Here is a 25,787-nt window from a genome sequence, read left to right on the forward strand (position 1 = left end):
TTTAAAACCTTTGTAATTATTATCCAAGTAGTTATTCAATAAAATATATTTTAAAAAGTATGAATCTGTTGCCTTATAAAAATAGTATATTATTTAAAATTGTTATAAGACTTACTCTCCTTTTACCATGTCATGTAAACAAAAATGCCCAAGCATAAGAAAATAAGGAGATTAGGATGCCAATATGAAAATTAAATCTAGAATAGACAGATGATTTTCACTAACTTGGTTAGTCAACATTGGAGTAGATTATTTTCCAAAAGATTTTAAAGTTAGAGATTAGAATATACTTGATGATTTGGTGAAGTGATTAAAACTATGGGCTAGTAATATTCTTAAGGGTTCAGATTTCTTAGGATCTGTCAAGAGTTTAACCTTCAGGACTAAAGAGAGATGTATTTTGAATAGCATTTCATATTTGACTAAGTGACTGAGACTGGCCTTGAATTTGCAGTCCTCTTGCCTCTACCTCCTGAGTTACTGAGATTATAGGCATGTGCCACTGCATTTGGCCTCAGCTTTTTAATGTGCAAAGGATAGAGCGTAGATAGGATATGTACTATGTCTAGTGTAAGGAATATTTGAATTTTGTTTTTAATTAAAATGTTTTGTCTGTAAAATTAGCATTGTAGTGTAAAAACAAACCCTTTTCAGATAATTCTTGATGGTTTTCCTTTTGTTAAAGGACTTTTAGATTATGTAGGATCAAAGCAAAGAATCCAACATAAGGATAGACCTAGCTCAGAATTAACAATTCATGTCTTTGAGGTTTCAGTCATCATGGAGTTAACTGGACTTGGAGTGACAATGAGTTGAGACCATTCTCCAGTGTAGTGAGTACTGGGCATCTATGTGCAAAGTACTAATTGGACACCATAGAACATGTAAGAAATAGAATAGCACACACATATTCTGGTGGGAGAAGGTATTTCCAGTTTATGAGAGGAAATGGGTTCTGTTTTGTTAGAAAGGTAGAAACTATAGTTGGCATAAAAGCCATTGACTTACCTGTGCTGGCAAAGATTTGGAAGGGACGTGGGATTTCAATAGGTGAGTTGTTGAGGTGGAGGGAGGTGAAACAGGGTAAGGCTGTGCTTAGAAAATAGGTAAAAATCTGATGGAAGAGCAGAGTACATTAGGAAGCAAGGGGGAGATTAATCTGGAATCGTGTTGTGGAAGGCCTTGAGTATTTGTGGTTGAGGCATACCATTTACAGCACTTGGAAAAGGAAGCTATGGGAGATGTTTGAATTTCTTGGGAGGCATCCTTGGCTATGGGGCCTGTGTTGGCTCTACTAAATGTCTAAGATTTGGAAACTCTGTTTCTCTTTGGCAAGTAAGGTTAAATATTGAGGTATAAGGTGATAGCTAATATTTGTTGAGTACTTTTGTGTACCAGTTCTTTTCTAGATGCTTTACATGAATTAACTGCTCTAAATCCTCACAGCAAGCCTTTGGGGCCAGTCATTTAAACATCATTTTGTAGATGAGGAAATGGAGCTTATTGCTACTTTTCCTAGGTACACAGCTAGGATCAGAGATGAAGGAGAGCCAGGATTCTGATGTAGGCAGCCTGGCTCTGCTGCCTGTAGATCTGTCACTAGACAATCATATCAGGTTCCTGAGGGTCGTGGAAGAGTTCTGGTGACTTGAGGAAATTTTATGGAGGAACAACAGTGAGTGTGTCAGCCTGGAACATATAGGCACATCCCAGCAGTTCACCTACAAAGTATGGCCACTGGTTAAAGTTCCTGGTGAAGAAGGGTGGCTTATGTCACTCATACATCCTTTCTGCTCTATGGCCAAGTGTTCAGTTTATCTTTTTAGGATTCAGAAAGTCTCGAGATTTCTTTTACTTTACTCATTGAGTGTGAACTAGGTAAAAATTCTAGGTCTGGAGGATTTTAAGAGGAGAGATCGAGAAGTGTAGAGATGTTATTGAATTTAATTAGGAGACCTTTCCTGGTAAAAGTGTGAAAGTAGTGCTCAGGACCAAGCTAGACAGCATGAAATGAATGAAAATGTCAAAGTGGAGGCAAAGGCCATAAGGCAGAACGAAGGAACTTAACGTGTGTGTGGCGGGGGAAAGGAGCAGCATGTTTCATAGGCAGAGGGAACCAGTAGAGGGTAACCAGGCTTAATTGCTGAGCAGTGTCTTGGAGGAAACAAATTGATCAAATGAACGGATCAAGTTTTAAATTCTGCTCGGTGTGAACCTGCCAAGTGCATCTTAAAAAGACTAAAAGCTGAATGAATTAAATTAAGGAATTACCTTTGGTAAAGAGGGAGCTCTTTCCTCTGAGACTATAGGGAAGAATTTTGAGATAAAGGACTGTAAAAAATTGGTTTTTTGCGATAAATTTTGAATGAAAGGCGTGCAGTTGAGTTACCTTTTAAGTCAGCTTGGCTGAGCGGACGGCCGTGATGCGATTTGTGGCTTACGATGGGGAAGGGGAAAGGAGGGAGCGAGGGGACGGTTACGTGTCCTTTGCTTTGCCCACTGGGACCAACTTTTTCCATCACAAAGGCGATAAGATGTAGTGAGCTATAACGAAATTAGACCCCGAGGAATGACGTAGTGATTGAAAGCAAGCCAAGCTCCATTTCATCCAGAGATGGCAGGAAGGGTCTGCGGCGGCTAAGGACAGGAGGATGTGCTTCGCCGAGAGCATCTCCTCGCGTGTAGGGCGGAAGCCGGTGCCCTGGGGTCCCACGGTGCCAGGACTTACGGGGCGGTACCTCCACTCGGCTACCCGGCGGGCGCGGCCGCGCAGCTTCAAACTCAGGGCGCGCAGGTCCCGCCAATCAGCAGCCCGACCGCACCGTCCCTCCGCGCCGCCCAATCCGAGGTCGACTCCGAACCCCCGCCTGTCGCCTCCTGACGCGAACTGACGTAAACCCGAGGGCGCGCGGTACGACCGGCCGCGGGCGGCAGGCGCACGCGCACTAGCGGTCCCGCCGGACGCACCTTCCCTCGGTGGGTGTCTTTGCTGCCCTGTCTCCCGCAGCCCTGGGGCGGGCAGGGTGAGTAGGGGAGGTGTCTCGGCCAGCGCCTGGGCGGCGGGGAGGCGGGGGGCGACGGTTGACCCGGAGGGGCGGGTTCCCGGCTGCGGCGGGGAGGCGGCGGTGGGCGGGTCGCGTCCCCGGGGTCGCCCGGGCCCAGCGAGGCCGAGGCGGGCGGGTGAGCGGGGCTCCTGGCCAGGCAGTCGGCTGCTGGCGCGGCGCCCTGTTTCCCCACCCCTCGGGGACTGTAGCTGCCGAGAGACGGGCGCTCTCTGGGGCTGCTTGCAGTGCCCGCTTTGGTGGGCACGGTGCTGGGGTCCTGTCCAGGCTGACCCAGGCAGTAACGTCCTTGTGACGAGCTCTGTTGGTGTCACCCCGTCACTCACTCTGGTTTCTGCGAGGCTGTGTTCACGTTCGTTCCTAAAACCTTACATTTCTTGCCTATGATTTTCTTAGGAACAAAGTAAAATGAGACAGCGTTTAACCTCACTGCACTTTTGCTTTGCTCTGATTTTCAGACTTTGTTTAGTAAAGCATGAGGTCCCTCTCCATGCTGTCGTTTGGAGGACAGCTGTGTATATGACAGTGTTTCCATTTGCCTTTACCATTTTGAGGTCGTTCTACTGGAGTTTTATCTGCTGGAAGATCAACCTTTTCTCCAAATTTCAATTTTACAGGCGAAGTTTGTGGTAAGCTTTGGAGAGTAACGTATTAAATGTTTACCTAATCTGAATTTTATCTTAAAGGTGCCAGGACTAAAGGATGAATGTTGGGAAGTTTGACTAAGTTTGGGGTTTTAAGGCACTTTTAAACGGGTCTTATCGTATGCATTGACCTACAGCTAAGAACTACAGAAAATAATCTTTTATGTACACAGAAATATTATTAAACTAATTTAATACTAGTAAACCCATGTGTGAAATGGTGAAGATGGCTACTTGGTTTAAATATTGCAGAGGGAAAGATAACAATGTGTTCACTTTAGCTGGTGGGGAAAGGCTGATAGTGCAATACAGAGGGAAGTTAGGGAATTTTTCCCTGTAGGAAAACTTTAGGAATGTGGGTTTGTTCATGAATGGTCTAACAGTATAATCCTTTCTGGAAACAAGAGAGACAGGTACTAGATTACATCTTGAGGAATCTCCTTAATGGGTTGTGTTTACACAGAAACCTCTGCTGAAGCACTTAGTTATGTATCCTGTGATAGGGATCAGCACACTGATGAGGCCATCATATTTATTTTTGCATTCCTGAGCCCAAGTAGAGTGGGTTTTTTTTCCTTGATAATGATTGTTGTATGAATGATCTTTGAGTAAACCATGATTTTTCCTTGCATTTGACCTCTTCTATATAGGGATAACAATGAAAGAGTTCAGTATATATTTTAATGTAGTTTGTATGTTTAGAAATGAATGAATATCTTCATAATTACAAAACTAGAATTGGGCAGGCTAGTTGGGAGACTTGTGCAATAGTTTAGATTAGAAGTGAGGAGTAGCAGGCATTGGAAATGTAGCAAATGGGTCTCAGCTCCAGAGATGTATTCGAAGTTGGGACTGTTAGAAACTGATAACTCATTGAGAGCAAGAGAGATTGGAGTGGTCCTAGGTGTCCAGGTAATAGAGGCAATAAAAAGGTTGACATCAAGACTGAAGATAACAAGAGGAATTGATGAAGGAAAGGTAACACGTTTGGTTTTGTGTTTATTGGCTTTGCACTATCTGAGAGATGTTCAGGGATAAGTAGCTGTCAGAGAGCCACTTGGAAATCAGGGTCTAGGTCTCAGGATAGAGTTCTGGGCTGAAGGTGATTTAAAGCTGAGGGAGGTGGCATTAATATTGAGGAAAGAACACTCCAGGACCAGGCTTTCTTGGTGGGAGTTCCCTGCTCTCACTTGCACTGTATGACCTGGAAAAGTATCTTGATTCCCTCTCATTTCCTTGATAGTAGGGATAATGGCTACTTTACAAACTTGACACAAGGATTAGCAAAAGAGTATAAAATACTAAGCACATAACTTGGTAATAGAATAGACACAGAATATCAGCAAGTTAGGGGATATAGACAATTCCTTTCAGCTTGTATTCCCAGTTCATATATTACATACTGGAAATATATGTGAACAAGATAGACATTTCCCCAAGAAATGGACCTTCTAAATTATATAGGTGTTAAAGTCAGAGTGAGGCAAATGCTGAGAATGTTCTCAGTCCTTCTTTCAGTTTACAGATATTTATTGAGTACCTACTGTTTGCTAGGTGTTGTTCTAGGCATTGGGAAATTGTGATAGACAGATAGGCAAGGTCCCTCCCTCCTCTTAGATGGCAGTGGTTTCAGTGGAAGAAGACAGATGTACAAAAATCAGTGATGGAAGTGCTAGAAGAAAGTAGAATGGATATGATAGACTGTGGGGCTACATTTGACTTAATGATAAGGGGGGACCTTTCTTAGAAGGTGACATTTAAGTTGAGGTGAAAGTCTGTAAGACACTAGCTATGAAGAAATTTGGGATAAAAATTTGAGTAACATCTCCTGGGTATTGTGATCAGGGTCAAGTTGAACCAAGGACCAACATAAACTTGTAGATTCTGTATTGATGGTATAGATTTTATGCCAGTGTTTTCCAAACGTGGTCATTTATCTACCAGTTCTTGGCCATTTTGCTATATCCATGTTCTAGTTGTGCTTTATTTAACTCAAAATTTGTCTTTGAATGGATTTGCTTTTTAAGCTGTATACTCTTGAGTATGGGTGTAGCTCAGTGGTAGTGTGTGTTCAGCACACTCAAGGCCCACAAACAAAAACCTAGAATGATAATTTCTGAAACTAGATAGAGTCTTGGTTTTGTTTCTATTTTTCTATTTTATCTAAAAATGACTATAAAACTGCCAGACTTTTTTTGTTTTTTTCTTTGTGGTGCTGGGAATAGAACCCAAGGCCTCAAGCATGCTACATATGCACTCACCTGAGCTATGGCCTCAGCCCACTGCCAGACTTTTAAACACACTCTACAATCATATGTATATGCCATCTGTGTTATGCCTGGTCTTTGCTTTCTTTACTAGATAAGTTTGTGGTAATTCATGTTCCCGGCCATACCAAGCCAGTGGGTACATCAAACTGTTGTATTTCACTACTGTTAAGAAGATGAGTTTAATGTTTGATGTTTATAGTCTGAGATATAAAGTAGCATGATATTCTGAGACTTACTTTACCTCAGAATAGTATTCCCTCTTAGGGATGTTGCATAAAACATTATTGTTTCCTAAGATTATTGGTTTTCTAAGATTTATGGGCCTTGTACTCTTCATCATTTGAAAAAGTTTTATAGTAATACTTGATTTATAAAAGTGCTTTTGTTGTTGCAGTGAGATGGATGATTTTCGAGGTATAGCAGAAGAGTCATTTCCAAGCTTTTTAACAAATTCACTGCTTGGTAATAGTGGGATTTTGGAAAATGTCACTCTTTCTTCAAATCTCGGCTTGCCTGTTGCTGTTTCCACACTTGCTCGGAATAGAACCAGCACTGATAACAGGTAAGATTTACCTGACTTGATGTTTTCTTCAGGTCTATAACATATGACCACACAGCAGAACTATTTTGCCTGAATATGACATGAGTCAGGGTCCAGAAAGTGCTGAGACTTGGGTTTCTGTCATTCCACCCTGCTTCTCTAGTATAACTCTGTTGTTTGCTTTTTTTTCCCTCAGTTCACTGGTTTTATCTACTTTCCTGTTGCATGTTGCAGAATATTGCAACACAAATCTGAAAAGCCACCTGTGAACTCATTTTGTGAGTTGTTGGTCCAGTGTAACTTAGGTGTCCATCTCAGAGCCAGCTCCCTCTGGCTGTGAGTCAGGGGTCATCGGGTATGTTTAGAACTATGACAGGGTTTCCCTTTTCAAATCAACCAGGTTTGTGCCTTATGCCTTTTCCTTCAACCTTCAGTCTGCCGTATGCCTCTGAAGTCATTTCACTTGTAACTTTCAGTTCCCCAAATCAAGTTTCTTTTTCTTAGGAACTAAACCAACTTTTAGGTTTGTTTATATATTTTTCAGTATTTTGGGGATTGAACCCAGGGCTCATGCATGTTAGACAAGTACTCTGCAGCTGAGCTACATCCTCAGCCAGACTTTTGTTATCTTACTTTTTCTTGTTCTAGTTTTGTAGCCAGATCTTTGGCTAAATATACCTATTTATGTCAGTTCAAATGTGATGTGTATAGTTTATGTATTATTGCACATAGGATCTTTGGTAACATGTAAAGTTTGCCCATGTTTAAATAACTGATCACTCTTTCATCTCCTCTCAACCTAGTGAAAAGGGTTAGATTAACTCTCTAAAAATTTAGCATTATGATTTCTTTTTTCTTTATCTGATTCTTTTTTCAAATTTGTTTTTTTAAAATATTTTTTATACCTTTATTTTATTTGTTTATTATTTTTAGGTAGTGCTGAGGATTGAACCTAGTGCCTCACACATGCTAGACAAGTGCTCCATCCCCAAGCCACACCCATAGCCCAGTTTGTTGTTTTAGATATACGTGACAGTGTATTTTGACATATTTTATGTACATGGACTATAACTTCTTCTAATTAGGATCCCATTCTGTGGTTGTACATGATGTAGCATTAAGCTTTCTGTGACTGTATTTTTGGTTTTGTTTTTAATTGAGGCACAATGCAAGAATTACACACTCAAAGGGAAAGGGAGAGCACAGGCTGTCTGTAGAGTGGGGAGCTGACTAGTATTGATATAGAGGAATATCCCAGTGCAGAGCCACAGGGTTCTGGTGCTTTTCACAGAGGGTAAAGATTTTGAACACTGAGGGTCCTGTTTTTGTTCTCTGCTGGTTGGTTTTACTGTCATGTAGCTTTATGTCACTGTGAATTTTAAATGTACAAGGTTTAATTTAATTGTTTAATTCTTAACAATTTTATGTAGGTATCCTGATATCCAGGCATCCTACTTAGTAGACGGGAGGTTTTCTCTTCCATCTTCATCATCTCCCAGTTGCCAGAGTGATGCTGCACCAAGAGAGAGGTTACATCTTAGCTTCCAGGATGATGAGTAAGTTCATACCTTCATTGGCTTATACTACTTTAGAAGCTGGTCTTAGTCTTATGGAAAATGTAAGTATAGTTGGGCATGGTAATGAGTGCCTGTAATCCCAGCTACTTGGGAGGCTAAGGCAGGAGGATTGCCACTCTGAGGCCAGCCTGGGCAATGCAGCAAGACTCCATCTCAAAATAAAAAAATAAAAAGGACTGAGGATGTGGCTCAGTGGTAAAGCACACCTGGGTTCAATACCACATACCAAAAAAGAAAAGAAAAAATGAGTGTGATTGTGTCTCTGATCAATTACAAGCATTTTAAGAGGTTTTTTTTCCACGTGTTTTAATTACATTTTTAGCCTTTTAAAACATGTTTTTTTGTTTTTTTTTTTTTTTACCTGATTCTAAAAGTAATATGTGCTCATTGGGGAAAAAAAAAAAAAAATAGAAAGTACAGAGAATTGTCAGACAGAAAGAGCCTGGGGAGCTATGGCTGTAGCTCAGTGATAGAGCACTTTCCTAGCGTGCATGAGGACCTAGCGTGATCCTCAGCACCACATAAAAATAAATAGGTAAACAAAGGTGTGAAAAAAAATAATATTATTAAAAAAAAGAGTCTGTTATCCTACTAGAGAATAGCCACTGATTACATTGTCATTTATAGTCTTCCAGACTGTTTACTCTGTATTTGTATATAAATTTTTCTTACAAAATAAGACTAAACTGTACGTATTTTAACTTTTAAAAATTAATATATTATTTTCATCTTTCTGTCATAAGTCTGTTATAATGTTTATGACTGTTTACTCAAGTCTGTTGTGGGCATTTAAGAGTATTGCAGTTTTGCTACTATAAACATAATGGATTCTTTTTGGCAGTATGGGGTTTGAACCCAGGGCCTTGCACGTGCTAGGAAAGTGCTCTAGTGCTCTTCACTGTCTATATCCCCAGCCCTGTAGTGGACTTCTTTATGCAGATTCTTTTATACATAGGAAATTATTAAAATAAATTTCTTGGGGCTGGGGTTATGTTTCGGTGGTAGAGTGCTCACCTCATATGGGTGGGGCACTGACTTCAATCCTCAGCACCACATTAAAAAAATGAAATAAAAGTGTTGTGTCCACTTACAACTAAAAAATATATAAAACCAAAACAAAAAAAAAAAGAAAAGAAAAATAAATTTCTAGGATTTAAATTGCTGAGTTAAAAATATTTTCATAGTAAGGATTGTTACCAACACATTACTGTTGAGAAAACTTGTACTAGTTTACTTGCACACTGGATTTATATAAGAATGCCTGTTTGTATGAGCCCTACCCAACATTCTGTGGTTTTATTTTTAATCTTTGATTTTAGAGATAAAAATAATTTATGCATATGCACAAATGTGTGGAAGAAAGTCTGTAAATGATAGTTACTTCTTGGTGGTGGTATTATAATCTTAAGATTTTCTTTTTTTTAAATTCATTTTTATTGTAAACAAATGGGATACATCTTGTTTCTCTGTACATGAAGTAGAGGCATACCGTTTTTGTAATCTTACATTTACCTAGGGTAATAGTTTTTGATTCATTCTATTATTTTTTTCCTTCCCCCCCACCCCTCCCATCCCTCTTATCCCTCTATACAGTCCCTCCTTCCTCCATTCTTGCCCCCTTCCCACCCAATCTTAAGATTTTTTGTGTTCAAATTCATGTTTGAGTATTTAAAGGACTGAACATTGTCTGTGACATTATTCATTAAATGTCAGCTGTGAATTGCCTGTTGGTAGCTGTCTATAAAAGTACTTTCTGTGTTAAAGATATCAACCCCTTGTACATTCATTCACTCCCTGTGTATTTTTGACTGATTGTCCAGTATGCACCATTCCATCATTAGGAAATACCAATGAACAAAGTAGATGTTTAACAGAAATCATAAAAATGTGCCAATTGCATGGTATGTTAGAAGGAAAAAGTGCTAGAGGAAAATAGATCATGATAAGAAGGGTTTTTGGAAAGGCCAAAGGCACTGGTCAGTGTGGGTCTCCTTGAGGAGGTAGGATATGAGCCAGAACTCAAGGGAGAGTATTAGCACTGTGGACACCAGGATAAAGAGGACCAGCAGAGGGTGCAGCCCTCTAAAGGCTTTAGGGTGGGAGTACACCCATTGTGTTCACAGAGCGTCAGGGGGCCAGGGCAGGTGAGCAGGACCCCGATTCTGACCCTGAGTGTAATGGGAAACCATTAGGGGTCTCATTCAGCTTACATTTGAAAAAACTCTGTCTGGCTACTGTGTGGGGCATAGACTATAGGGGCAAGATGGGAGCAGGAAGACCACCAAGGAGGCTGGCTTTGTGAGGAGTGAGGGAGATGAAGAGAGAAATGCACTGGGCATGACCTTTAGGTACTTCAGCATTGAGAAAATGGCAGGAGGGAGAGACAAAGACTAAGAATTAGTGATCAGAGGCAGGAAGAAAACAGTCTTGAAACCTGTGCCAAAAACATGCATGTATATAGTGGGTGTAGTGGTACACACCTATAGTCGTAGCTACTCAGGAGTTGCGGTAGGAGGATCCCTTGAGCCCAGAAGTTTGAGGCCAGCCCCTGGGCAAGATAGTAAGACACCTGTGTCCAAAAAGAAAACTTCAATTGAAAACAAAACATGTAGAGAAGAGAGATGGCCCAACTGTATCAAATAAAATGAGATCAAAAATTGACTACCAGAAAGGGGGAAAAAAAAATTTGATCACCAAGATTATCCTAGATTAGGTCATCAGTAGCCTTCACAAGCAGTTTTTGTGGACATAGGGAAAGGCACAGTAGCCTGTTGAGCATGATGCCGAGGACAGCACATGGAGTCTTGCTGCAAAGGACAGGAGAGAAATGCATCTGTGGTGACTGCTGGATGTTATGGGTCAGGAGACGTTTGGCCTTTTTTGAGGCAGGAGAAGTCATTGCATGTTTGCATGATAATACAAATGATCTCCAGGAAAAGCAAAAAGTGGTTACATGAGTAAACAAGTGCTGCTGCAGTGTCTGCATAGGAGGAGGATAGACTGGAGTAGCCTCAGATGGCAGGACCATGGACAGCTGCATGCACTCTGTTGCACCTCACGGTCAATCTCTGTGTATTACCTCTTCAGTGCTGCAGGTTGAAAGCTGGCTTAGTGAAGTAGGCAATGTGGTCATCAGGTCAGTGAGGGTGGAGGAAGAGCAGTTGGTAGTTTGAAAAAGTAAGATAATCCTGTGGTAGTAAAGAAAAGAGTTGGATAGCTTCAAGGGTTCCCTTGGGGGGGGTCATGTCAGGAATCTGTTGTGACCCTGGTGTGATTGCACATCTAGCTGCAGAGGTGCAGGTGAGCAGTAGGTGGAGAGCTGGATTTAACCCAGACTGTGGTTTGATGATGGCAGCTGAGGATGTGTGATTGCTATGGGATTTAGGTTGAGGAGGAGGAGAAACCAGAAGGGTGAGGAAACGTACATGGGTCATGGGGATTGATGAGAGGCCCAGGTGGGGTCAGGGTATTAGAGTTGTGTGCTAGAGGCAAGTGACTTGAAGAAGGCAGGAGACTCAAAGCTGTGAGGCTCTGGAGGTGCTAATGAGGGGAAGGAGGGCATATCTCCATGCCCAGTGGTGCCAAGGCTGCAGGAGCAGCAGTGGCCCCATTTGATAGGGGAAGTATTGACCTCATGGGGTATTCCTACCTATATTAAGGCAGTAAAGCAAAAGGAATGTTGAGAGAAGGGACTCAGAAATAACAGACCTTGATCTAGAAGGCACAGTGGAAGGGTTCTGGTGATAGGGAGGGCGGGGAGGAGGTGTGCAGTGTTGTGGGGCCTAGAGTGGTGGCAGTGAGGGGTCCAGGGCTTGTTGTCGGAACTGAAATGGAGCATAGAATTCCTCCTCTGCTGATATTGGTAGTGAGATGGTGAACATGGTGGGTGGGTTGGATCTTGGGTTACTCTGATTCTCGACAGCAGCCAGGAGGTCTAGAGAGTGTTTTGCTGGCCTTGTTGATGGACAGGAGTCCTGGCGAGGGCAGTGTTGGGCGTAGTGTGTGGCCTCTCTCAGTGAGCTTTCAGGGGTATCTCTCCACTCTTGAATGATCGCAAGACCTGGCTCAGGGGCTTCCTTTGGCCACTGATGAAGAACTGACTGTTGGAGAGGCATGGTCTTATGAGGAGTATCTTCTTTGTTCTGGTTGGGGGTGTGCAGATTTATGTTTCACAATGTCTTTATTCTAACTATGGATTAAATGTTTTCACAGAATATCACATTTAAAGATGAAAATAATAATCTTAACAAAAATTTGAAGGCATATTAGAGAAGCCTGATGCCATTTTTCTTTTTATCTTCTTTGATTTTATTTATTTTTGGGTTCTGGGGATTTAACCCAGGATCATTTTACCACTGAGCTACATCCCCAGCCCTTTTTATTTTTTGAGACAGGGTCTCACGAAGTTGTTTGTGGCCTCAATAAATTGTTGAGGCTAGCCTTGAACTTTTGATCCTGCTTATCTCAGTCTCCCAAGTTGTTGGGATTATAGGCGTGTGCCACCATCCCCAACCTGATGCCATATCAATACTTGCTTTTGCATCTGAACAGCTTTTTTCCTCTGGAAACTCTTAGAATCCTCGGGGTTCCTCGTAAATGGAGATATTCCCCCCCACCCCTTCACTAAATTCTAATTGGCATCAGTCTGGAGATTTGTGTTTTCATTTTAATAATTGTTATTTCTTTAGCAATTATATTCCATTTATCTTTCTGGAAGAGAAGTTTGAATTTCCTGGGTTAATCTTTTTCCGTTGTTTTTTCCTTTTTTTTTTTTTTTTCTGTTTCGGCGAAAAAAGACACTGTTCTAGATACATTTCTCCCTTTTTTTGTTCTCTTTATTAAATTATTTGGCAATCATAATTTTAACTGTGAGAGTTTTTTGTCTTTTAATTTTTTTAATAGCCACTGTGTGGATGTAATAGCTACTTGAATGTTTTTGAGGATTCTATTTAGAAAATGTTCAAAACACTATACTTTATTCCTTATGTCAGGTAATTTGTTTAGCTTGTTCTCTTTGATCGCTTGAACTGCTCCTTTTTTCCCTTGTTTCTGATTTGTGGGTGCTTCTGGGTCGAGTGTGTTTTAGTTCAGTTTTTTTGCTGCTGTGATGAAAGGACCTGACCAGAACAACTGTAGAGGAGGAAAGATTTATTTGGGGCCTCATGGTTTCAGAAGTCTCAGTCTATAGACAACAGTCTCCATTCCTCGGGGCTCAAGGTGAGGCTGAATATCATGGCAGAGGAGTGTGGCGGAGGGAAGCGCTCACATGATGATCAGGAAGCAGAGAGAGAGACTCCTGTCTGCAGATACAAAATATATACTCCAAGCCATGCCCCAATGAAACCTGCTCCAGCCACACCCCACCTGCCTCCAGTTAACACTCAGTTAATCCCATTAGGGATTAGTTCACTGATTAGGTTAAGGCTATAACCTGATCATTTCTCCTCTGAACCTTGCATTGTCTCACAGGTAAGCTCTTGGGGGACACCATAACATTCTGCCCCTGACCCCCAAAAGCTCACACTCATCTTACAATGCAAAATATGTTTAGTACATTCCTATAACTCCATATAGTCTCAACAGTTCTGAGATCGCTCAAAGTCCAAATCAAAGTCTTCTCTGAACCTCAAGTCAGTCTTACTTTGTGAGCTCCTGTGAAGTTAAAAGCAGTTTACAAGTATCCAGTATAAAATGGTACAGAGTTAACATTTCCATTCACAAAATTAGGAGAATAGAAAGAAGGGAGAGGATCAAAGCAAGACTGAAATCCAGCTGGGCACACAAGACCTGTAACTCCACATCCAGCATCTGGGGCACTTGGCATCATGATGTTCTCTCCAAAGGACTTTTGTGTAACTCCGCCCCTATAGCCTTGTTAGTTGCAGCCCAGGTGGCCTTTCTGTTGGCTTGTCTCTGCTTGATTCCTGTAGTACACTCTGAACATAATAGTTTCAGGAATATTTCATGTGGGAAAGGAGAAAAATGTCATTTTATCACTGAGAGACAGAGTAGCAGTATGGGACCTCCTTGGTTTTGGTAGACTGATTTCTGGTCCCAGCCTGTTGGTTCAGTCTGTCGAGTAACAACCATGTTACCAGTTCTGTGTTCTAGTTGGACCCAGTTTTAGTTGGATGTTTCTTTTCATTGTTATGTATCCATTTTTTTCTCTTTGAAAGTTGAAACACATAACTGATGAATACACACTTTATAGATTTACCCAAGGTGACTAACATTTTGTCTTTATTCTGTTCTCTAATGAAAATTCCATCTCTAGGAAAAAGAACTACATGGAAAGTCCACCTTTGTCTAATGCTCTCATGAAGCAGTCAGCTTTTCACAGTGGAATGCCAAGAGCAGAAGAGGAAGAGGCTGGAGTTTCAACTTCCTCTCAGGATCTTCTGGACAGGATTTCGCCACTGGAGCAAGAACAAGGTACTGAACTATTAGAAGTTTTTCTTTTTTCTCTTTAATGTTTATTTAGCTGTAGATATTATTTACTTATTTTTATGTGGTGCTAAGGATTGAACCCAGGGCCTCAAACACTCTCCACTGAGCCATGACCCCAACCCCTAGAAGTTATTTCTTAGTGCATACAGTTTAATTTCCTTTTTCACTTCCCTTTCTTTGGACTAGTATATTTATCTTATGCTATTGTGTGATAAATCAAAAATGTTTTGGTTTGTTTTGTGCTTAATCATCTCACGTTTATAGCACTTTCATAGGGAAAGTCCTCTCTGCTGATCTTCTCCTAACTGTTTTCACTGATTAAGCTGAAACCTCTTTTCCTTTGGAAACCATACTGTCAGATGACCACAGCGTGCCACATGCTGTCAGATGACCACAACATGCTTTATGTTCAAGACAAGGAACCTGCTCTTACCACACCTTTAACATTTTGTCCCAACTATTAATTGTTCTCATCAAGTCATTTTTGTTCTTAGACTTATTTTTATGTGATTGGTGAAATATGAACTCTAAAAGAAATTGTTTCCAAGAAAGTCAAGATAAATGCTTCAGAAAGACTCTAAAGTGAATCATTTAAAAAATTGTTGGACTGGGATTATGGCTCAGTGGTAGAGCACTTGCCTAGCACGTGTGAGGCGCACTGGGTTCAATTCTTGGCACCATATACAAATAAATAAGTAAAAATTCATCAACAACTAATAAAAATATTTTTTAATTAAAAAATTAAATAAATATAAAAAATTGTTGCCAGCCAGGCATGGTGGTGCACACCCAGCAGTGTGGGAAGGTGAGGCAGGAGGAAAACAAGGTCAAGGCCAGCCTCAGCAACTTAGTGCGACCCTGTCTCGAGAGAAAAATCATCAAGGGCTGAGGATGTAGCTCAGTTTAGAGTGACCCTGTGTTCAATTCCCAGTGCTGGGGTGGGGGTGAGGTAATGTCAACAAATTTGATGTTGAGGAAACTACAAAAATGTGGAGAAAATTGTCAGGAAAAAAAAGTTACATGTTTTTATTACTGTCTTTTTCTGCTCTGCACTGCCCCCCATCGAGCCCAGGGCCTTGTGCTGCACTACTGAGCTATGTCCCCAGCCCTTCTGATTCCTTTTATATAGTCTACATTAGCTTTCTTCATTTTTCAAAACTGGAAATTGAAAACTGCATGCTTTGGGGTCATATGGCAATATCATGTAATTCTAAACTGTAGTTCAAAACCTAAATGCCTTGCTTGATCAGATAAGCTTGGTGAATGAATGTGCATTCATGTTTTAGTAAAAAAAATCTTAATGGATGTTTGTGTTTTTCTTAATGAAAAATGGCAAATGTGTGAAAGTGGAATAGTATTAACTTATACTCAAGTAATGAAAGATAGATTAATTGGACTTTATCAAAATTTAAAAGTAATGCTTCAAAAGACACTATCAAGAAAGTAAAAAATGGGACTGGGGCTGTGGCTCAGTGGTAGAGCACTTGCCTCATACGTGTGAGGCACTGGGTTTCATCCTCAGTACCACGTTAAAAAATTGAATAAACAAAGATATTGTGTCCATTTACAACTGAAAAAATATTTAAAAAGAAAAAGAAAGTAAAAAACAACCAAAGAATGGGAGAAAATATTTGTGAATCAAGTATGTGGAAAGGAAGTAGTGTTCAGAATGTCTAAAGAACTTTAATAATTCAATGATAAAAGACAAATGGGTAAAGGATTTGAAGTACTGCTTCACATGTGAAAAAGACTGAAAATAGCTAGCGTTGGTGAAGATGTGGAGATGCTGTCCTCATACATTGCTGGTGGAAATGGAAGATGGTGCAGCCACTTTGGCAAACATTTTGGTAATTTCTTAAAACATTACACCATATTACCCAGCCAGCACTTCCACTCCTAAACATATACTCAAGAGAAGGAAAAACATGCCCACGCAAAAATTTGAGCATGAGTGTTCATATCAGTGTTATTCACAATAACCTAAAAGCAGAAATAGTCAAATATCTATCAGTGGTAAATGGATAAACTAATTGTAGTGTGTTCGCATGATGGAGTATTACTCATCCATAAAAAAGGATGAAAATACTGATACATAGTATAATATAGATGAACCTTGAAAATATTATGCTAATTGAAAAAAGACATAAAAGGCTGCAAAATATTTGATTCCATTTATCCATAGGCACATCCATGGAGACAGAAAATAGATTGATTAATGGTTGTCAGGAACTGGGAGAGGGGAATGGAGAGAGATTGCTAATAGGGTTAGTGTTTTTGGAATGAAGAAAATATTCTGAAATTAAAGTGATGATAGCTGTATAGTTTTGTGAATATGCCAAAAACCACTGACTTGTAGACCTTAAGAGGGTGAATTTTACATATTTACATATTTTACGTATTTTATATATGTGGATCATGTATTTTAAAAAACGCTCCCATATACCTCTCCCTTAGTTTCATTTGAAATAAAATTCCATGCTTGCTTCATCTCTCTTTCGTGTGGTGCTAGGGCCTAAGTTCAGGCCTCGTGTATGGCGGACAAGTGCTCCACCTCTGAGATACACCTCCAACTCCCTCCTTTTTTCCAAAATTCCAGACATCATTTTATTTCTACATATTTTTGCATGTACCTCTCCAGTGAGCGTACTTTCTTATGTGACCGCAGTGCCGTAACAGCTGACAGTTCTTCCTCATCTTCTAGTGTGGCCATTGTTTTGCTTGAGCAGGGGTGTGCGGAAGATGACTGTGTCCCGTCTCGGCTCCCTCGGCTCAGTGTCTGTACGTGTTGGAGTGAGCAGTGCCGGTCGCCTGTAGTTTGCCCCCCTGGTTAGACTAGTGTACTTGGCTTGTTCTTTCTCTCCTCTCTCCCCACAAAGCAGAAGTCAGAGTTGCACTCTTGAGAGGCACACTCATGTTCTGTGGCCCGTGTGTGCCTCCGGGACTCTCCACCCTGACTTCTTGAAGAATCTGACCAGCATTGGATCCCTGTGCCATTGTTTGAAAGTACTTCTGTTTCAAGATAAAATGTCAAGTTAATTAAATTGCTGTTTTTAGCTGTATTGGGTATTTGGTTGATAATTTGTTTATTCAGTTTTTGTCTTTTATTCTTCCACAGACTCATCTGTTGATTTTCGTTTACCATCATGGATGATGAATAATCAGGAAGACAAGGTAAATTTCTATGTGTTTTCAATTTCTGGAGTGTTATAGGGGAGCAAAGGTGTGTTTCACAGGTGTGTGAGTTAAGATTGGCTAGGAACCTTCTGATTGTACAGCAGAACTAGTTGGTCTAGCTTCCCCAAAAATGGGAGTTTAGCTCAAGTAATAAGGAATACTATACATTGCCTTAGGTGTTTGTGAGGCTCCATTAGTACTGTCCTCTGTAAGTGTGAAATCACATTAAGATTCCATGTTTTTATATAAAAAATAGTATGCATTTTGCATTCTAATTCTTGGGCTAGTAGTCTTTTAACATGTATTTTAGTATGAGATAAAATTGAATCTTAGAGGGGAATGTAAAATTTTCACTCTGGGCCTAGAGTAGTAGACTGCTGTGTGCCCTTTGGGATTATGTAGTACTTTTGTTGAGGTGCAGAGGTCAGTTGCTTCAGTGAGGGTTGCTGTGTTCAGCTTTTCCGGGCCTTCACTGTCATCGCGAGCCTCTGTTGCTCACGTTTAGTCGTGCATTTGTGTAGCGACTGTCTTAGTGGGTTCTCTAAGCATGTGCAAGCAATTTGGTAGAAACCTTAAATTTTAAGAATGTCTTTCTGGATTTATTCAGAGTGGGGAGTGGAGTGGGGGCAGAAAGGAAAGTTGTCAACACATGTGAAACTGCTTGCTCTTCTTTAACTGAGTTTTGATTTTCAGATACTGAGCATGTTGTAGACTTGTACTGTGCTCTTTAGAGCAATGAATGTGCTTCTCTTTTAACACACCATTTTCTTTCTTTTAGATTGTTGTGCCTGATGCTGGAAAGCAGTTTGAATACAAGACTCCAAACAGTGACTTCAGCCATACCATCTTACTAGAAAATGAGAAGCTTATGTCACTGACAAGCTTGGAAGATTCTTCTGGTACTCTGGAGTGACTTGTTTTCCTGGTCCTTTCCTAGCCACACCACTTTATTTCACATCTCTGTTGCAATTGTTATTATGCCAAATTTGGAGGAATTTAACTCTTTTTTCTTTTTTATCCTACCTACTGGCACTCAGAAGGCCACTTCCATGGAGTGATAGGATTTTAAAATTTTGTATTTTTCAATCCTGATATTATCTTCATACCTTCGTTTAACAGCATCAGGGTACAGAGTATCTAAATAAAGGTGCTACTTGTTGTCGAATGCAGTGTTAAGAAAATGGGGAACAATAAAATATTTAGCCTTTGCTCTCTGAGAGATCTCATAATAACAGTTGCACAGCCAGCCAAACTGCAGATTGTATGAGGTCTGCTTGAACAGTATGAAGATGTGCTTGGGAACCACAGGGGGTGATGAGTTAATTCTGACTGAGGAAGCTCCCTGGAAAAGGATGGGCCCGGGTGAGGCTTTGAAGGAAAAGTCTGTTTCAGGAAGGAGCAGCATCTTTAGCAAAGGTTCTGCCCTAGGACACACAAACCACGGGAGGGAATAGGCAGTGGTTTTGTGTGGCAGGTTTATAGCACCCATAGAAAGGCAGGCCCATGAGCTGACTGGGATAAGTGCATCACACAGTTCAGGGCAGAGTTGACTACATACCGAGTTTTCACAGTGTTTTGGACTGTGGAATTGGGAATAAGGACTTACTGATATGAATTTATCAGATCTTTGGTTCTTTTAGTAGGCTTCCTGCTTAGAGAGGAAATTGCTTAGTCAAAAGTTATGAGCGTTCATGTTGGTTGCAGAATTAACCTCTAGCCAGGAGTGATGATGCACATCTGTAATCCCAGCGACTTGGGAGGCTGAGGCAGGAGACTCAGCCTGGGCAACTTGGTGCAGCCCTGTCTCCAGATAAAAAATAAAATAAAAAGGGCTGGGGGGCTAGGGATATAGCTCAGTTGGTAGAGTGCTTGCCTTGCATGCACAAGGCCCTGGGTTTAATCCTCAGCACTCCAAAAAAAAGAGGGGGGTGGCTGGGGATGTAGCTCAGAGATAGAGCACTCCTGAGTTCAAACTCCAGTACTGCAAAACAAAACATCCACTGAAGAGGCAGTGCCGCCTTGTATCATGACTGAGAGGTATTGTCTGTCTTAACCTTTTTGCCAGACTGACGTCACGGCACTAAAAACCCCTGCAGTCGCATCTACCTCTTCACTTCTGCAATGGGCTTATCCAGCCTGTGTTGGCAGTATTCATCATTTACTGCACTGTTTTCTGAATAGTCTGTTCTTTTCCCACTGATTTGTGATGCCATATTTATCCTAACTTTTCTATAATATGGCAGGATCTGTTTTTATCCTTTCAAAGAGGTTAAATATTGTATTTTTAAAAGTATTCATAAATTACTTAATAACTGATTGAAATTATACGTTGTCTCACACCAAATGTAAAGAGAAAATCATGCCATCCACTGATGTATTTGTTTTATCAGCCTTTTTAGTTAAAAGTTACATGTAGTTCAGTTTCTACTCTAAAGCATGTTCTGTTTTGCTCCATTTCATCAATAGATGATGACATTAATGATGAAGAGTTTTACGATGATCATTTGGAGGCTTACTTTGAACAGCTGGCAATTCCGGGAATGATATATGAAGATCTAGGAGGACAGGACTCTCCAGAAAAGGATTTTAAGTTACCTTCAAGTGATCCTAGTCAGGTATGTTTTGGTCTCGATGATCTTTCATAAATTGGACATTAAAAATTACTCTTGGTCTCATTGGATACTAAGATTAAATTTAAGCCTTTGGTTTTCTTTGAACTCTTTCTTTTTCCCTATTACAAACTGATGAGCAGTGTCTGTTTCCTACTTCCTCTTCTTTGCTCTCACCCACAGAAAATGATGAGAGGGTGGCTGAGTGGCCATGTGTGCTCTGTGCTCACCCTTGCATTTCTTTTTCTCTCCGTCAGTACTTTCTCCTTATGACATTTCACTCCAATACTTCAGTATTTATCTCCTGTGAATAAGAATGTTTTTCCTGTATAAACACAGTTTAATTACTTATTTTGATATAGAAATTTAGATCAGTGTTCTGCCCTTATACAGATTTGCTCCTGTTGTCCCCAGCTCATTCTTCATTGCTTCTGATTGAGAATCACTGAGAGATTATATTTGCTTGTGGTTGTCATTTTTCTTTGTTCTCTTTAATTTGACATTATTTCATGAACATTTCCTAGGCTCCTTTTTTTTTTTTTCCGGAATGATAGATTTGCTTCCTCTTTTTCCCTCCTTACTAGGTTAGATCAAGCATTTTGGTAAGCATTCAGATGGAATATTTTTCTTGTGACAGCTCACACTGTTTTTTCTCATTGCTTCACATCAGGAGACATATGTCTTTTTGTCCCAAACGATGTTGCGGTTTGATAGTTTTGGTTAAGCTGATGGTGGCCAGATGTCTCCTGGTGAAGTTACCTTAACCTTTTGCTATTAGGTCATCTCTAGAGTGACACTTCAAGGTCTTGTCAAGGTCTTGTCAACATCCTGTCCGCAGAAGCTCTTGAACTGAGTTTAGTTCCACTGCTAAAGCCTCTTGGAAGCAAGTGTCACACTGGTCGGGATGGTGATTTTTTTCTTGCTTCTATGTTTGTTACCTGGCATCCCTCAGTAAAGCATACCTCCTGTGCTCTCCATGTTTTCCTCCTCAAGATGTTTAATTTTAATTTAAAAAAATACACATAGCTAAGATATTCTTTCAACAGGCAAATGAAAACAGTAGCTTCAACTCCAAGTGTCAGTCTGGAAATAACAGCTCTCCAATTTCCTGTGGCTCACGCTCTTCAGGAAGTTCTGAAATCACTCATGGAGAGTCCAAGGAAGGTCATGTTGTCTGCTTACCTGGAACCAGTAAGTGTTGAAATATGATTCCTTTGTTCTTAAATTTTGTGTTGACTACCTTAAAATAAAATTCATTGCTCTGTTTTGATTTATCATATACTTATTGTCTATCCCCTCAAATCATTAGATAGTCTAAAACTTTTCAAAAGAACTTTTATAATACTTTTCAAAAGAACTTTTATAATACCTCAATGGATCATTCACCTCCTAGGTTAAAATTTGCTTCTGAGTAGTTTTGTATTATATGTTGTTACATTTGAGATTTTTTCCTCATTTATTTTTAACATAATTACTTGTTACAGAGACACTGAAGTACTAAAAATAATATCTAGTTAAAAATACCATAGTACATACATCTTGAATTGATTTATATTGAGACATTTGAGAATTTGAAACTGATTCTCTGCATGGCAGCTTGTCGTGTTTATTGCCTTTCAATGCCTATTTTGCTTGTAGTTTGCTAATCTTGTCACATGAATGCTAAGCATTAGGTTCACATAAAACAATTGGACTGGCAAGAAGCAGTTATAATAGAGTACTAAAACTTTGACATTGCTTTGTGATCTTTTTTCTTTCAGGTGACTGTGGAGATACTGGAGATAGCAGAAGATATGTAGATGGTTTGTTACTGTTTTCCTCTAGTTCTTGGAAAAGTGAGAAGGAAAGGGCAGAAAGTTTCAAGGGTATGGTTCCAGATCATAGCAGAGTAAGTTTATATATTTTCATTCATATGAAAAAAATAAGGAGTCTTTTGTGTTTGTGCGATACTACTTTTTTTAAAATAAACAATTATTGTTGACTTTTGAAAAAGATAGAGTATCAGAATCACTGTTGATAATGTTGGTGTCTGTTGTGTGTGTAGGTATCTGTATCACTAAGATTATGTAAATATACAATTATACACATATTCTTGTATTTAAACATTTACTAACTTGCCTTTAGGTGATTCTTTGCAAAGCCCAATAAGTAATCATTAAACACAAAGCAAACTGATTGGGGCTGGGGCTGGGGCTCAGTGGCAGAACACTTGCCTGGCATGTGGGAGGTACTGGGTTTGATCCTCAGCACTGCATAAAAATAAACAAATAAAGGCATTCTGTCCACCTACAACTTAAAAAAAAAAAAAAAAAAAAAAGAGCAAACTGATCATCTTTTACCTCACCTGGCATATTTGTTTCATTATTTTAGCTTTTCCTGTTGGTTAGTGGCACCCCTTTTCTCCTGTGCTTGAAACAGGATCACTACTTGTGACTCTTACCTGTTCTTTGTCTCGTCTTTAGTAACGTGTGTGCTTCAGGATTATGCAGAGGTTTTCACTGTAGAGGGAGTGTGTTTGCTTACATTTAGAAAGAGGCGGTCATTTCTCCTCACGTTAACCCTTAGAGTGCATCAAAGCAGCAGGCGATGGGGTTGTCATTGTGAGGGAGGTGGAGTCCAAAAGACTGTGCCCCGTCAGTGTGTCCTCTGGCCTGTCTCAGCCTTGCTCCTTCCTGTGTAGTCCCTTGACCCCCTTCAGGATCAAGGATTTATTGCCATGCCTGATTTAACGCCCACTCTTGTTTTCGCTGCTCCGACCTGCCTGTCAGCCCGTGCGAGTCTATGTTCGTCTCTCGTGTCTGCTGTCTTCTGTGTCTCTTTCACACTAATGGTCCTGGAGGTGCGGTGCCTTCTGGCCCCACTGCTCTTTCTCTCTTCTCGGTGCTGCACTCCCACCAGCGGGGAATTAGAGTTCCTGTTGCTCCACACGTCAGCATTTTGTGGTGTCAGTGTTTGGGAGCTTGGCTATTCTAATAAGTGTGTAATGGTATCTCATTGTTTTAATTTGCGTTTCCTTAGGAGCATCTTTTCATGTGCTTATGTGTCATTTGTATATATTTTTTTTTAAATATACTTTCATTTTAAAAGTTCTGAAAATATTAATCGACAACTTGTAATTGTATCCATTTATGGGACACTGATGCTTTGATATATGTTTTTTTGTTTTATTTTGCTTTGTCAGTACTGGGGATTAATCCAAGGGTGCTGTAGCATTGAGCTACACTCTCAGCTCTTTTAAATTTTTACTCTGAAACAGGGTCTTGCCTAAGTTGCTGAGGCTGTCTTTGAACTTGATCCTCCTGTCTCAGTCTCTCTAGTAGTTGGGATTACTGGCTTGTGCCATTGTGTCTAGCTTAATATCTGTATATAATATGGGATGATGAAATTAAGTTAGTTAATATATCCATTACCTCATTTTTCCTTTTTGTGATGAAACATTTGAAGTTTACTTTTTTGGTTATTTTTAAATGTAGGTTATATTATCTTTTTACCAATATAATATTGTTAGTAATATCATACATATTATTGAACATACTTATTCTGTTGTATACAAGATCTCACAATTTATTCTTCTTGTCTAACTGAAAGCTTGCATCTTGGACCAGTGGCTCCACACCATCTCCTTTTGCCGTGTTTCCCTGCCCCTGGTACATCACTCTACTGTTTGCTTTTATAAGTTTGAGCTCGTTAGAGTCCACATGTAAGTGAGATCATGCAGTGTATTTTTTCTGTGTCTGGCTTCACTTAGCATACTGTCTCCCATGTTTTATCCATGTTTTCATAAATGAAAGAATTTCCTGTTTTAAAGGCTAAGTAGTGTTGCATTATATGCACATTTAAAAAAATCTGTTCATCTTTTGATGAACACTTAGGTTGAAAAGGCATTTTGCTCCATTGTATTGTCTGTGCTCACTTGTTAGAGGTCAGTTGGTGATATTTCATGGGTCTCCTTCTGGGCCCTCTGGTCTGTTGAATTGATGTGTGATCTGATCTTCGACCTATACCACTCTTTTATTATTGTGGTTTTATAGTGAGTCCTGAAGTTGGGTAGTGTCAGTCTTCACATTTTATTCTTATCCTTAATACTGTGTTGACCATTCTGGTTCTTTTTGCTTTTCCATGTGAATGTTAGAATCATCTTGTCATCCCCAAATTGGGATTACACTGAAGGTAGAGATCAACTTGGAAATTCTCTCCACTTTATCCATTGCAGCCCTTGGCACATTAATCATAATTGTTTAAATTTTTGGTGGTAATTCCATCATCCTGTTTTATCTGCTTCTGGTTTTCTTTCCCTTCAAACTGTGTTTCTTGCCTTTTAGTATGCCTTGTAGGTTTTTTTTCTTGGTAGCTGGGCATGATGTATCAAAAAGAGCTGCTGTTTGTAGGTGTTGGGGACAGGAGTGTTCCATAATTCTACATAAGGTCTCTTGTTTTAGAGAGCCTATACCTTTGGGCTGTGGATTTCACAGGTGATGCTCAATTATCTTCCTCTGCCTCATTCTGAACAAGATGACTAGAGGGAGGTAGAGTTGGGTGTTTCCCTTCTCCCAGGTTAGTTAGGCTCTGATTAAACCATAGCAGGTTAGGTTCTGATTAACTGGTTTTCCTGAGGGCCAACTGTGTTAAGAGGAAGAGTGCTCTGGCATATTAAAAAAAGAAAGAAAAAAAAAGAAAACAGAAATGGTTCCTCTTCACTTCTTGCTGAAGCCTGAGGGATTTTTCTCCAGTATTTGCTGTGAGAACCTAGTTGAGCTGCTAGAGGTAAAACTCTGAAAATGTGGGGATCCCCCTGTGACAGGGTCCCCTTGGAGTTTTTACAACCTCCGAGGCTTGTCCACAATGAGCCTGCAGAGATCAGCTGCAGTTCAGGTGTTCCTGCCCAGCTCTTCATTGCTGGGGGCTTCTGCTCAGACTTGAAGCTGCCGTGTGTGTTTCTGTCTGCCTGTCAGGTTCCAGTTTTGGAGGCAGCAGTCTTGTCTGTGATCTCACTTCTCTTGCAGATCCAGTACCACGTCTTGTTAGTGTTGTACTAATACAAACTCTTGATTTGTCATTTTGCTGGTGACCTCTGTTTTCCTTACTTACAGATCCAGAAACTGGAAATCACAACTGTATTACCTAGTCAGAATTATTTTGTTTCATGGGTGAGAAAGCTGGTTTTCCATATTTAAAAAAAAACTTTGCTGTTGTCGTATATGAAAAATAGTTACCTAGTTTTAAGTGGCATTTCCTTGTCATTGTTGTTTTTCCTTCCCAGGGAATTCATATTTTCTTGATTTTATAAGGGCCCTGTGATATGGAAAAACAGTGATGTTTATACATTTTAGGCTTTTTGTATTAGTTCCCAAGGGTTGCGAATTTTGCTGTCAAACAGTGGATATGTGTCCCCTCAAAGTTCTGGAGACCAAAAGTCTGAAATGGAGGTGATACCAGGGCAGTGCTCCTTTCAGAGGGCCCAGC

General features: G+C 40.2%; 1 protein-coding gene across 2 annotated transcripts in view; it reads left to right on the forward strand.

The window, feature by feature from the left end:
• The first annotated feature begins 14,144 nt into the window (after nucleotides 1–14,144).
• CEP192 (centrosomal protein 192) overlaps nucleotides 14,145–25,787 on the forward strand; it is an 83,675-nt gene continuing 72,032 nt past the window's right edge. Inside the window, exons 1-6 of one of the 2 annotated variants that reach the window (XM_079108818.1) lie at nucleotides 14,145–14,526; nucleotides 17,657–17,712; nucleotides 18,494–18,614; nucleotides 20,182–20,330; nucleotides 21,371–21,515; nucleotides 22,085–22,212. In XM_079108818.1, the coding sequence (XP_078964944.1) occupies nucleotides 14,382–14,526; nucleotides 17,657–17,712; nucleotides 18,494–18,614; nucleotides 20,182–20,330; nucleotides 21,371–21,515; nucleotides 22,085–22,212 (744 nt within the window). In that variant the 5' untranslated portion in view covers nucleotides 14,145–14,381. The remainder of the gene's footprint in view (nucleotides 14,527–17,656; nucleotides 17,713–18,493; nucleotides 18,615–20,181; nucleotides 20,331–21,370; nucleotides 21,516–22,084; nucleotides 22,213–25,787) is intronic. The other variant, XM_079108817.1, reaches the window with a different exon arrangement.

Source organism: Sciurus vulgaris, assembly GCF_902686455.1.
Source record: "Sciurus vulgaris genome assembly, chromosome: 13".
Classification (NCBI taxonomy): domain Eukaryota; kingdom Metazoa; phylum Chordata; class Mammalia; order Rodentia; family Sciuridae; genus Sciurus; species Sciurus vulgaris.